At 39.9% G+C, this 13,540-nt stretch overlaps 5 protein-coding genes across 5 annotated transcripts; 2 read left to right on the top strand and 3 right to left on the bottom strand.

Annotated features, from left to right (window-relative positions):
• Window positions 1–462: 462 nt before the first annotated feature.
• BMR1_01G00875 (conserved Plasmodium protein, unknown function) lies at window positions 463–2,834 on the top strand (the record flags this gene model as incomplete). The annotated part of the gene is made up of 8 exons (XM_021481805.1): window positions 463–558; window positions 579–672; window positions 721–904; window positions 926–1,034; window positions 1,057–1,152; window positions 1,176–1,240; window positions 1,407–2,103; window positions 2,151–2,834. The coding sequence occupies 8 exons, from the start codon at window positions 463–465 to the stop codon at window positions 2,832–2,834; spliced, it is 2,025 nt and encodes a 674-aa protein (XP_021337325.1).
• On the bottom strand, window positions 3,168–5,010 carry BMR1_01G00870 (solute carrier family 20; the record flags this gene model as incomplete). The annotated part of the gene is made up of 3 exons (XM_021481799.1): window positions 3,168–3,250; window positions 3,272–3,884; window positions 4,156–5,010. 3 exons carry the CDS (start codon window positions 5,008–5,010, stop codon window positions 3,168–3,170), a joined length of 1,551 nt encoding a protein of 516 aa, XP_021337324.1.
• On the top strand, window positions 5,820–8,596 carry BMR1_01G00842 (hypothetical protein; the record flags this gene model as incomplete). The annotated part of the gene is made up of 4 exons (XM_021481790.1): window positions 5,820–6,953; window positions 6,975–7,205; window positions 7,226–8,374; window positions 8,396–8,596. 4 exons carry the CDS (start codon window positions 5,820–5,822, stop codon window positions 8,594–8,596), a joined length of 2,715 nt encoding a protein of 904 aa, XP_021337323.1.
• Window positions 8,597–9,817: 1,221 nt separating this feature from the next.
• BMR1_01G00841 (conserved Plasmodium protein, unknown function) lies at window positions 9,818–12,024 on the bottom strand (the record flags this gene model as incomplete). The annotated part of the gene is made up of 4 exons (XM_021481785.1): window positions 9,818–10,653; window positions 10,674–10,968; window positions 11,176–11,507; window positions 11,529–12,024. The coding sequence occupies 4 exons, from the start codon at window positions 12,022–12,024 to the stop codon at window positions 9,818–9,820; spliced, it is 1,959 nt and encodes a 652-aa protein (XP_021337322.1).
• A 315-nt stretch (window positions 12,025–12,339) lies between these two features.
• BMR1_01G00840 (autophagy-related protein 4) lies at window positions 12,340–13,430 on the bottom strand (the record flags this gene model as incomplete). The annotated part of the gene is made up of 7 exons (XM_021481781.1): window positions 12,340–12,468; window positions 12,489–12,584; window positions 12,605–12,687; window positions 12,708–12,817; window positions 12,838–12,983; window positions 13,075–13,133; window positions 13,160–13,430. The coding sequence occupies 7 exons, from the start codon at window positions 13,428–13,430 to the stop codon at window positions 12,340–12,342; spliced, it is 894 nt and encodes a 297-aa protein (XP_021337321.1).
• Between the last annotated feature and the right edge of the window lie 110 nt (window positions 13,431–13,540).

Raw genomic sequence — 13,540 nt, 5'->3', positions numbered from 1 at the left:
TGATAGATAAACACCCACAAGAGCATGACAAATAGTAGTTATTCGACACCCTGAGTTGATTTGGACAAAACCGTTTAAATTGTTACGCAACCAACAATGTGTGTGATTAACTATAAGATAGAAAGGGTCAATATATAGTATTAGGCAGTTAGTAACCAATATTATGTGCAGAAAAGATTCATGGTGTAATTATTCTTTAATGAACCATTCGTACCATAAGAATATTGATCATTACACAAATGGATTTATATTACACACATTATCTGTTCACCGCTACTTTTTAATTAATTACAGTTAAGATGCGTATCACTTATTTAAATAATTCCCCAAAATTTCATTGCTAATATAGAGCAGGTACCGCGTGAGTCTACACACTAGCCCCCTATCAATCACACATTCACAACAAAGTTAAGGATTCCAACATGTAATAATGCATATACAATAGCATTTTAACGGTATATTATGGAATGTATCATTGATGAGTTACCTATAGATGTTGCGACACGAATTGGCGAATTGGACAGGCAACTGAACGCTCTAACTTCAACTGGATTTGATGTGAGCGTGTATTAAATTAGGACACTAGCATTGTAACGCTCAACAGTGATAACAAATGTCCAAATTTGGAAAAAATTTCCTCATGGCTTAGTACTCTATCAACTGAATTGGACGGTAGGCCCCTTACCTTTAATCAATTACCCAAGAAAATAAATTATACAGGGACCCTTGACATTGGCCAGAACATCAAGTGTCTACTAAGGGTTATATGCGAAGGCAGCACTCTTGAAATCCAACAGCTTTCAGTACTAGTCCATAGATTTATAGACAATTTACCTGCCAACACAGTGTCACTATCACTAGACAAAATACAGCTGTTGATACCTGTGTTAATGACCAAGAAGAGGTAAGCAACTGCTAAAGTGAGTTTGGACAAGAACGGCAATATACCATTCTATTGGGAATCCCCTTATATAGAAACCTTTCCTGACTTCCAAAAAGAGGCCATCAAGAGAGATAGAAAGGTCAAGTTTAGTGTAGGCGCAATGGCTCATATAGATTGTAAGGAAATATCGTGCCATAGTCAAAGTTAAGGAATCATTGATTTCGGGGAAATATGAAGCCATCGACAAGGCTAATGAGGCGCTCAATAAAGTAGTTTATTACCCCTTATATAGATTTTGAAGTTGGAGTTAGTTGAGAAAGAGAAGCTGGCCAGGAGAAAGAGTTTGGAGGAATTAAGGTAAAAACTATTATTTTATATAAAAATTATTCACCACAATTTTTTTATCTGAATAAATTGAACTGTAATCCACAAAATAAGCTTTTCTATAATGACATACAAAATATACACTATTTGTATATCAAAAATTCAAATGAATTTAAACATAAAAATGCGTGTCAATTAGGGAAAGGAACGAAGCTATGAAAGAGTCCAAGAAGCGTGTAAAGGAGCTACAAATGGAAGCGAAGAAGAAAGAAGCTGAGGCCAAGAAAAGGGAAAAGGAATTGAGGTTGGAGGCTAAAAAGCGCGAGATCGAGAGCAAAAAATTACAGCAGATGGAAGAAAAAGCTACAAAATTCACAAAAATTGAAAAAAAAATTTCCAAATTCAACATGCTTCTCAGCTGGCTCAAACCTCAGCAGCCCGAAGAAGAGGCCATGCAAGATGAATCTATGGACGAAGACATCCTCCAGTACTCAAACCACCTGGATTGTGATCCACAATCCAGAAAGTTGTACCTAAAAGTTGTGTCTGATCTACCCAATGTGGGACAAAATTACCAAAGGAAGCTATTTTTAGATCTAACACACCCATTACCTCGGGAACAAATATTGGATGAGTTGGAACAATTTATAATCACTACTTGCAAAGAGCACAGGGAGAAGTGGAATCGTTACATGTCATTCGTTTCAAACCCAATTTTTGAACCATTGGAGTCAACTAGTGGCACAGTTGTACAGATAAATTGTGGCAAGAATACTACAAACCACATATACCTGGACGAATCGCTCCCCGATAGGGAGAATTGCACACCGTTCTTCATGTATGACAACATGTGGAAGAGGCCATCGATGAAATTGATTGTAAATAAACGCTCCACGGTAGGCATATATCTATACAACGTTTATTTAAAACAAGTTTCATTTAGAAAATAAATACTTTAAACCCGCTGGCGCAGGAGCCAATAGATTACTCTACAGATACGGACGACGAATGGTTTGAGCAGTGCGACTTTGACAACGTGGACGATTCTGGATCGGAAGAAGAAGAAGATGAATTTGAGGATGATGAATGGCTGGTTCCGGATAGGGAATCTGACATGTATGGGGTTAACTCTGGCAATCATTTATCCAATTGTGCCGCTATATATTGTGATTGCGGCTGGGATTGGACCTTAGATGGTGTGCCGATCGTGTCATACCAAATTCCCGGTGGCTACAACGGCTTTTACGGGTTCAACGATGCTTCTTTCAACCCCTTGGAGTTGTCTATTCAGGGCAGAAAATTTGACATCAGTTCTGCGCAGGAAATAGAAATCATTCAGTTCTGCCACGGTAAATCTTGTTCCCGCGACAAATTGATTGAAGACCTGAAGTGCATGCCCATTCTAATGCTCGTTCCTAAGGCTGCGATAATTAGGTGTATAAACAAGAACATCATTAGACAGAGGGCGGGCAATAAGACCACCTGGATCATAGCACCGGAGGCGGTTGATAGATTAAAGGGTTCTCTCACCTTAATGGCCGACTCCGTAAACAATGCACCACATACAACGTCCGAACCATCGCCTCTGCCCAATGCATCTAGTGGTCTTGTACAAACTACACTATAGGGGACCCTTTGATGCTCACCTACCTCGCCTATGCTATACTCATGGCATAGTGGACTGTATATTAGTATAGATTGTGTAATTGGATTATAAGACTATCATATTCAGGAGTTAAATTTGGAAACCTGAAAGATACTGATTACCACCTATCCGGTAGTATATACATGCCATTAGCCAGGTGCATAAGATATCTCATTGATATACAAGACATTTCATATGTCACGGACATTTATATACAAGAACATTTAAGTTGAAACACTTAGTCTAACTATTTTACTTAAAATTAAATGCAAATCAGGGCATCGCTACAATTGTAATTAACCCTTATCTTTATCTTTAGCTAATGTCAATAGATATATTCCCATAGGTTCTCTTTATAATATATTTTAAAGACAAAAACGTTCCGGCTGAAGTGAGGGCTAGGTCATAAGTGTAATTACCTGATACGATGATGGTTGCAATCCACGCAATGAATATTCTTCTGTACATAAAGAGATTTACTCTTTCAAACGATAACCGCTTATTCACACCAAATATGCAGAGTATATTGTTTTGAGGCTCAGATTCTGCATTTTGAGGCTCAGATTCTGCATTTTGAGGCTCAGATTCTGCATTTTGAGGTCCAGATTCTGCATTTTGAGGTCCAGATTCTGCATTTTGAGGCTCAGATTCTGCATTTTCGGGCTCCGCTTCAGGTTTATTAGGAATCACCATTCCAACACCGAGAGTGGCTGATACAACGCAGTGGGTAGACGAGATTGGCATTCCGATATACGAAAGCGATAATACGATAGATGATGATACAGAGTCTATTGTGTAACCCCTAGAAGGAGTTACTCTTGTGAGTTTGAAACCAACTGTTTTCATTACATATTTGCCGAAGGCGGCGAGACCTATTGACATGGAGGCCCCAGAGCACAAGAGAATATACCAATCATTGAATTTAGAATCGAATAAATCGAAACAGATGGTCAAAATTACGCTTATAGGCATGGCTGCATTGGCCGCATCGTTTGAAGCGTGAGATATTATATTCATCACTGCGGCTATTACCTAAATGAGCATCAAATAATTCAAGTTTGAAAAATTATCTTAGACACAATCAATTAATACACCAAAATCACATGGTATATAGATACATTATGTATGATTATTTCTGCAAAATTATAATAATTAACATTAATTATTATAACATTATGCTCAACCATACACAGCACACCACGCATGCAAATTACGAACCACGAATAATTGCAGACAAAAGTTGATAAATGATAATCCCGATTACAATTGGGTTTTTGATATAAAATAGATGAATAGCGCCTACCTGCACAGACGAAAATATGATTTCTGGCTTAGAAAGTGCATCCGTTTGTTGATCATTGTTTTCAGTTCCAGTAGCAAATTTTCCATTATTGTCAAAGAAAGGGTTTGGTTGCGGATTATACCCAAATTTACAGCGGCGGCGGACAAGGATCGCAGAAAATATAGTAGCGGTTAAGATAAGTGTGGTGTACACAATAACAAATACAGCAAATTTGTACTCATTTATAAAGTAGATAAATGACGACACTTCCTTTTTACCTACCTTAAAGGGATGTTTAAAAGCCAGAAATAATGAAACAGGAAGACAACTGATTGCACAGAAAATGATAATGAATTTATATAAATGCTGGGAATATTTATCGATAAGCCACAACATCATAATGTATGCAGAACAAGATATTATGATCGTCCCTATGGGCACCAGCAACCATGTGACGAATACTAGAGACAAGTACCGCCAATTAAGATCGTAAGCATTACCAGATGCAATTCCAAATCCTATTAAACTTCCGATGATAGAATGTGTTGTAGATACAGGTAATCCTGCAAATGTTGCACATGAAAGCCAAATAAAGATGGAAATGCTAGAGCTCAACATCCCAGTGGCCAGGATCCTCGGACAACTCTCGAAAGCTTTTAAATCAATTATATTGACCTTGATAGAATCTGTGACCGAAGCTCCAAGTAGCACCGCTCCTAAAAGTTCGAATATAAACGCAGCAATAATAGCTGCATTCAATGTCATGGCCCCTGATCCAACAGAAGTTGAAAATGAATTAGCAACATCATTTGCTCCGATTGCCACGCCAACAAGGATGCTAACGACAATACATGTTACAGTTAAAGTAAATTCCATTAGACCCCCCCATTACACTGCAGCCAATCTGCACGTACTTAATTCTGTTAGAAACCTATAAATCCTTAGAAGCTTTCACATGTAGACTATTTTTTAAAATGTTCCATAACTTATAAATTATGCCTGCCAATCTACTTTGGCTACCCGCCTAGGCTTATGCAACCGCACTCACACTCAATGTAAGTTATCATTAAAAATTCTGAAACAACTTCGACACAAACCTTTGCAAATTATTACATTATTCTTTCTTCATCACTAATACTTAAACATAGACAAACAACAACCTCTTCTTGTTACACATATCTAAACATTTTGACGCATACAATCCCATTCAATTTCTTGACAAACTCATTGTGATCTACCACAATATCTATATTTGATGATAAATATTAAAAATTTCAATGCAAAATATCTACTATGCCAAATAACTACATGATCTCACCCAATGCTATCAAACCATGCTTTCTCAGTTCCCTCAGTCGACCATCGAATCACAATGATAACTCACTGCACGACCACGTAGCATGCTATTAGATCACCAAAACTTAAACCAATGTGCTTAATCCAACTGCACATACGCTACATACATATCTCATAACCATACACCGTCACAACTTAGCTGGCGGTATCATAATACAAATGATCATATATTACATCTAATAAGGCATATTTTACACATATACTCATCTACTCCTACTGTTACAATCAACCTAACTACGATGTGTTATCAACTAAATACCCTCCTCTTATGTCCACATCACTCAGTCTAACAGTGGTGCATATCGTTAAATTATAAAAAACTGACTCAGATGGACTCTTCGGCCTTACAAACGCTCAACTTCTACCAGCGCCTTCAATTTGAACTGGAGGTTGAGAAGTTGGTTGTCCAAAACCGTGAACTTCAACGAGCGAATGATGAACTCAAGCAAAAACTAACTACAGCTTGCAAAAATCCCTTCAAAGATAACTTGTCCTTTGAATTCAAGCAGATTTACCAAATGGAGATACAGAGGCTGAATAATTGCTTAGAAAATGAGAAAAAGCTTTCAAAAACCTGGCGATTTGCCTTTTATCAACTGGCTAGGCAAATGGACCCAGGCGCTGATCACGCAAGAAATTCACTCGTCTTTGCAAAAGCCCTTGTACTTTTGGAGGAGGCCATGAATAAGATAGAATTTTACGAAAAAAATTACACCTCCAAGATCATCCCCAACGATTTAAACCAAAAAGATAGTATTAACGAGCAATTACCCTTATTATCCCCCTCCATTAGGAGCGTTAATCCCAAATCAAGTGATTACCCTGGCGCCCAAACCTTTTTCTCCAAGTTAAAACAACAAACCGGTGATACGAATGATACAAAACTGTTCAATCCAATAGATGCCAAATGTTTGGGTGAGCAGTTTGACGAGCTTATCAAAAGCGATCGCGATGAACACGCCTCGACAGATGCCGCAATGACGGATGTTACAAACGAGGACTTCAACTACTCAAACAGCGTAATAGGAGATACAATAAAAGTCTGCTCAAATGACGATGATTTTCCCAATTCCAACATATGCTCCCCTCTAAACTATTTAAATATAGATACAAAGCACACCGAATCACTTGATTATGATCCCAATGATACAGCTGTTAACGCATCCCTTGACGATGAGTATGCTAATGACAGCGACAACAATTTTTCGCCTCAAACCTTCCCAATTAACAATTTGAATACGATGGATTCGCCCATAACACAACACAAAGAAATCGCAAATCCCCATTTAAAATTTTTAGACGACACCACTAGTGCCGAAGATGAGGATGAAAATTCACAAACAAACTCGCCGAAAGATGTAAGCACAATATCCGAACACATGAATTCGGATGCGTTATTCCTCATTGAATCTTCGCCTCATCTCAAACACTTATCTGCCAAAGTACAGCAAAACATATCCAAGGTTAATAATTGACTAATATAGCGTTTGCGTCACATATCATTTTACCCAAATGCCTCTGTGATAATCCAGGGCGAAGATCCGGATGGCTTCTACATAATAGCCTCTGGAACTGCATCAATCAGCTATTATGACGGAGCAGGATATCCGTTAATTGAATGTGACAAATTGGGTTCGGGTGACATTTTTGGTCATCATAACATAATCTCCGGCGAACCACATCCAGCATACATAGTGGCTAAATCCCACCTCAAAGTAAGACAAAAATTACTTAGATCTTCAAACTATCACTAGATGACTGGAATGAGCTTTGCATGGGTGAATTGCTGGTCGATATGGTTCCTCTACCTCTTCCACCTGTGGTAAATTTATCTAGGGATGAGTTAGTAGATTACCTTATAAACTTGAATGAATTTAAATACTTGAAAGTCAGTAAGATCGCCAAGTACCTAAAGGTACACCGTCTTTCTCCTGGAGAGAGAATTTCTGATGAATTTTCAAATGAAAACATGATTATAGTGAAAAGGGGCACCATTGGTGATCCAAAATCCTCCAAATACTTTGTAGAAAACAATATAATATACCCAGATACCGAAGACATGCATTTAAAAGCAACTGATTACTGCCTATTGTTGACACTAAGTGCGGATAAAGTCAAAAAATATTTTCCAAAGGCACAAAGCGAGGAATCGCCTGGTAACACGAATTCAAACATTAGTGTTGAGGGCAGCGAAACAATTTTAATGGTTGATGGGGTAAATCTGACTACTAGCGATTCTTTTTCCTCGCAAAAATCACACACCACGGACAAGCCAAACTCTAAACCAAAAAAATCAAATTCTGACATCAAGTCCGAATCAACAGAATCTACAATAAAAACTCCATCTACCGATATACTAACCTCAAAAAATATAACAGATTTATCTACCAGTGCGGATGTGAGCGTGAAAGACCATCCCCTGTACAATTTCTTCCGTTCAATTGGCAAAAAATCACTGCCTTCACAAGAAAGTTTCAAAACACCATTCCCCTCTGGGTCCAACATCTCAAAATGGTTCGCCAGTTGCTTCGAAAAACACGTTTTAAAGCAGGATTCCAGCATTGTATCCCCTGAGATATTCGTTGTTACCAAAGGAAAAGTTGCCATGAAACACGTGGGTTATTTTGGTATAGAGACCAATGTCGGATCGATCCCCCGGGGAAAAATTATAGGCCTAGACTCTGAAATGGACTGCAATTACTATGTCCAATCTAGCAATGCAACTGTTTACATATTACCATGTAAATTGCATGACAAAATAATTATGTGCCTGAAAGAGTGGGATAAGATAACCACTTTTGCCCGGAATATAACTGGATCCACTAGTGCTTATAGTGAAATTATAAATGTATTGGCATTGGGGCCTGATGAATCTGTTGGTATGGTATGTGTCTATATGATTTAGGGGAAATACATAGTATACTCAGGCAAAGTATCCACTGAGGATGGAATTAAGACAATTGGCGACGTTTTCACATCGGAGGTTATTTCCAAACAAAATTCGATACTTTTATCATTACTTCTCCTCAAGTCGTGCTTGAAGAACGGGAAAAAAAATACCGATAAACATGTCTCCTTTTCCACTAAGCATGAAGTGGTATATTAGACAATGCGATATATCCTACCATTGGTTATTATCACCAGAGGTTGCATTGAATATCTTACTGTTATTGTAACATTATCGTACATTCAATTCCTATATGTATATTGTAGCGCTTTTGTAAACCATTGTTCACTGACCAGTTTTCGTGCCTGCCCACGAAGGTTCGTTATGGTTAGACGCCGTGGACCACAAAGTACTACACCGGTGTCTTTGATAGTTGGGCAAGCAGTTTAACAAGTAGCTAATAATTCTAAATTAGATGATCACTTGTATGGTGGCTACACCGCGTTGTTTGGCGACAGATAATACCATTATTAATCACCAATTGAAACAACAAGAAACTGCAAATTAAACAATTTAAATTATTATGTATTTCAATACGTAGAATATAAAATATTTACAGGCTATTCAGGAACAACTTTACGGGGCTTACACGGAAACTGGGGTAAATAGACTTAGGCATTAGAGCAAACAACTATGCTACAAACAGCATTTATGATTGTATAACCAGTGCAGTATAGGAGTTTAACAAAAATACCGAATAACTCTCCACAAACACACAAATATTAGTAGCCTTGTACATTGTCGAATGGCACTACAGGCGGGTTGACTACAGTGCTGCGCGGCTGGTCAATTCATCGAACCAAATATCTACAGAACATTTGGAAAGTACCGACTGAAATAAAAAGAAATACCCAGACACCCGATTTGTCTCTCATATGGGTTCATTTGAATCTAAATAAATTTGTCTAACCATGAACATTTTAATGCAAAATTTGACCTTTATCAGCCCCAAACTACACAATTAAGGGATCCGTCATCCAAATTTGAATCATTGTTCACTATTTTCTTCATAAACCACATACACTAAGAATTTTCTATACGTTGAACGCCGTTACCACCAATAGAATACGACACAAACCGAATAATTATATGATCGGACCCAACATATCCCATACCTAAATCACATTACTAGTTGATCGAAATTTACTTATAAACAAAACAGTGCCAATAAACGGCGGAATCTGACCGACTTAGTCCATCCACATCCGCACTTCCACTAGAAAACTCACCTAACCAAATCAGAAAACCATACAATAAACACAATTCTAGGCAATATACTACGGTACAGTAGGTCTACAAAAATAATTTACAAACAATGAGTACCTCAAAGTGACAGAAAGAACTCGGTGTCAATAAATTGAGTGAAACGAAGGACGGTGATCAGGTGGGCATAATTGAGTTGTTCTCAGGGTATTTTAATGCAACGCAAGCCAAAAAATCTGGAAGAAGATCATCCGTGCTCTCGAGTAAATTTGTTTGACCAGCCACTTTAGGGTCCACGTGCGAATACCACTCGATGAATTCATTGATAGACTTTGCTGCCAGTTGTTCTACTTTCTCATAAGTTTTGACGTTGCAATTTATCTCAAACATGCCTTCAAAGTTATTTATAGGGGTGATAAGGTCTTCTATTTTACTGTTTACCACATGTTTGATCATCCTCTCTGTGCCATCATCTCCACTACACCCTACACAGACATCCTCACCCAATTCACATAGTTCATCAGTGGCAGATTTTGGCATGTAAACCATACCAAAAAGCTTGTCAATAACAACAAGGGGCATTTTTGGGTAGGAATCATCGATTTTATTGTGCAGATTCTTCAAATCATTCACAGAAATCATAGAATTGCCGTACATCTCCATTGCTGTGGCCATAAGCTCCCAGTTTATTCCCACGCCTTTCATCCCGTACTTTTGCACCAAGTGTGACAGTAAGTAAGGCTCTTTTACACAGCTTCCAATACCAGCTACGCTGGTATTTCCCGCAGAAACTGATGTGGTTCTATCAGGCAGAGATGCAGTAGAGTTGTGCACATGGACGGGCTTTACAGGGGGAAACGATTTGACGGGCAGGGGCATACGTTTTGGGGGCACATGGCACATGTATGACTTGAAGCGGTTAAAGTTAGGATCAAAATCAATAGGGGAAACAACGCAGCTCTTCCTCAGCACGTAGTCATTGAGTACCAGTGACGCGTAATCTTCGTCTGAATCTAAATTAGTTTTAAATTACTCAAGGAAAGCGAAACAGAGTCCAGCTCATCATCTGGCGGTCTAAATGTGACAGAATGAATCTTTGCACCTGCCGCCTCCATTCTAGAGAGGTACTGATCGACCGCTGCATGCTGGTTTCTCACATAATCTACACCGGAGACCTTTGTTACTGAAATAAATAGATTTTCTAGGAGATCTAGGGGCTCCAACTCAACATTTGCTGAATATTGCTCAATTTGCAGTGCTTCTGGATGGATTTGAACGCGGGAACAATATTGAAAAAGCTCTGGGCTTTGTCGTCCCATTCGCCATTCCTAATTTATTCTTGCAGAAATATAATTAAACAATCATCATTTGCCCATAGCACCCTTGCCATAAAAATGCGCATTATAGGACGATATCATGTTACAAATGTACAGCTGAAGCACATTTGTGACATAATCACTGTCTTGTGTTATTGATAGATTGAAGGTAAAAATTAAGATTTACCCTTCAACCATTACCATTACACCACAACTAACCTGCTTAGATTGACTACACATGGCTTGAACCGACGTCTTAGTGCGTTTACCTACGGAGGCTATTTCCGTCTTCGATTGTTGAGATACCAAGTCGAGCTGTTTCCACCACTGGGAGATAATTTTCGCGGCTTGGTTGGAGGCCCACCCCTTCTTATCCCTATCCTTTTGCTGAATCATCCTCATAACCCCCATCTTAAGCGCATCGCAAACCCTCCGTTTCCACACCCTCTCTTGGTGGTAGTCCGTGGCCATCCAGTTCATTTCCTGGAGCATAAGTCCCCAAGAGCTCTTAAAGCCGGCGCTAGGCTCCGGAGCCATGATAGTATATCCGCCTGTATAACCACTTAGCTTACTCCGTAGCAAGTTTTTGGCACGCCTCAAGAGATCCGCCGAGTTTGCGGACAGTTTCCTACCATCGTTAGATAGTAATTGTAGATTGGGAGGGGGTTTGATTCTAAATTTGGGGGCCATTCCCATTTGGAATAGGGGAAAGGGGGTATGTAGCGGCGGGGGCTGGGCATGCGATTGGAAGGACTGCTGTTGATTTGGGGGATCGTGCTGCGATTGTAGAGGGAATGGCGGTTGGAATGACCCTAGGCCGTGGTTAGGTAGAATGGGCAGACCATTAAGCATGTGGTTATACAAATTAGCATTATTTGTGCCTCCCATCACTCCGTTCATGCCGGTTAAATTACCGTGTCCAGACAGACCACTGGGACTCGAATTATCGACTGCTACGCGACTTGGGGACTGACCCGTGCTTTGTGTTACAGATTGAGCCATGTTTTGATCCAGGAGCATGATAGGCCTATTTCTGGGCGGAGGTTTATCGCCCCTAGCAAGCTGCATTATACCCACGCCCATTTCCAGCTCCGGTGTATACTGAAAAATGGGGGCTTCTACTAACACGACTTCTACATATGCATATATAGCTCTGCTGATGCTAAGCAGCGCTGATCGGCAACACGAAATTACATACTAGCCGCCAAAATTTAAGCTGTTACTATCGTTACTTGACTACATACACTGAAAAGGGCAAACAGCGAGCCTGCTGCCCACACACAGGTCATCGCTCTAACACAATAGCGCAGCTGCAAATATCAATTTGGGATTAAATCGGTACTATTTAGACTACAAATCAGATTGCCACTGTATAGACAATCACTAAAATTGGGTTATGATATCCGCGTCCGTCGAGCAGTACTGCGGCTTTCGCTGAGTCAGTTCAAAGGGGGGATAGCGCAGGTTAGATATTTTTCGGAAGAATTCCATGATATTCGACAGTGTGTCTGTCTGAGTGAGGCACATGATACTTTAATGGCGAAAACAAGTGTTATTGTTGGACTAAGCCGTTCCCAAAACAAAATTTTGGGCTTCTTGCCTTGGAACCTAACATCTTTTTTTACATTCTGTGTTACAAATTATGTACCTGGATATAGTGCGGGTCTAGACCAACGAGAAATGTTTCATTTGCCGCGGGAAACATGTACCCCCTTCCCCAAAGGTCTCCGCCTGGGTAAAGGCAACGCTACCTATCAGCCCTGAGAACTCTGGGCACTTGAATAGTGAGCTCAGAGTTCCAACGTGTGTCGTGTTGAAGTGATCAGTTCCAAGTCTTTGTGACACTAGGAGCACCAAGCGGCTAGATGGCCCGAGATTTACCTGTGTTTGGACATTGCGGATTCGATATCTTCTGTGACGATGATCCCGTCTGGGAAACAGAGAAAAGGAATGTTTAGCGAGGGTTCTGAGTTTGACAGATTTGCGATCGTTCTGGCACAAGATGTAGGTCCCCAATTCGTTCCAATCTGCATGATTCTTGGGAATATTGTGAGTATGGAGGACAATGAGTGTAGAGGAATGTAGAGGGAACTCTATGCAGAAAACTAGGAAAGTTACTTGATAGAAGCGCTGTATCCCCAGGGGTGCGTCCATGAAGTCGTCAAACAATCCGTCAACTTTTACTGACTCTTAGTTATCCTACCTTTTCCGTTTAGTTGTATCAGAGCCCTAGCCACTGCCATTTGCGTGGAGCGCACACAGCAGCCCCAGCCTGCATCGCTGAACCAGCCTTCATCAGAGTTGACTGTTGATTTGGGTATGTGTTTGTTGTAGGTGTAGTAGGGGAGGGACTCCCAGAAGTTTTCAAATTCCTGGCTGTACAGAGTGAGTGTTTTTGCAGATGCATGCACTTTGTGCTTCCGTGCAAATAGGGAAATCACATACTTTATGGCGTATCGAACGATATAGAGCATGTGATAGACCGGGGTTGTCACTCTCACAATCACTAATTCCACACCAATTTCACTACCAATGCAGAGGGACTACTCATTAATATACTATACCTCCCTCTATCCCTATCCCT

Source organism: Babesia microti, chromosome I (assembly GCF_000691945.2).
Source record: "Babesia microti strain RI chromosome I, complete genome".
NCBI classification, from domain to species: Eukaryota; Apicomplexa; class Aconoidasida; order Piroplasmida; family Babesiidae; genus Babesia; species Babesia microti.
This window is presented reverse-complemented; position numbering and strand designations above follow the sequence as displayed.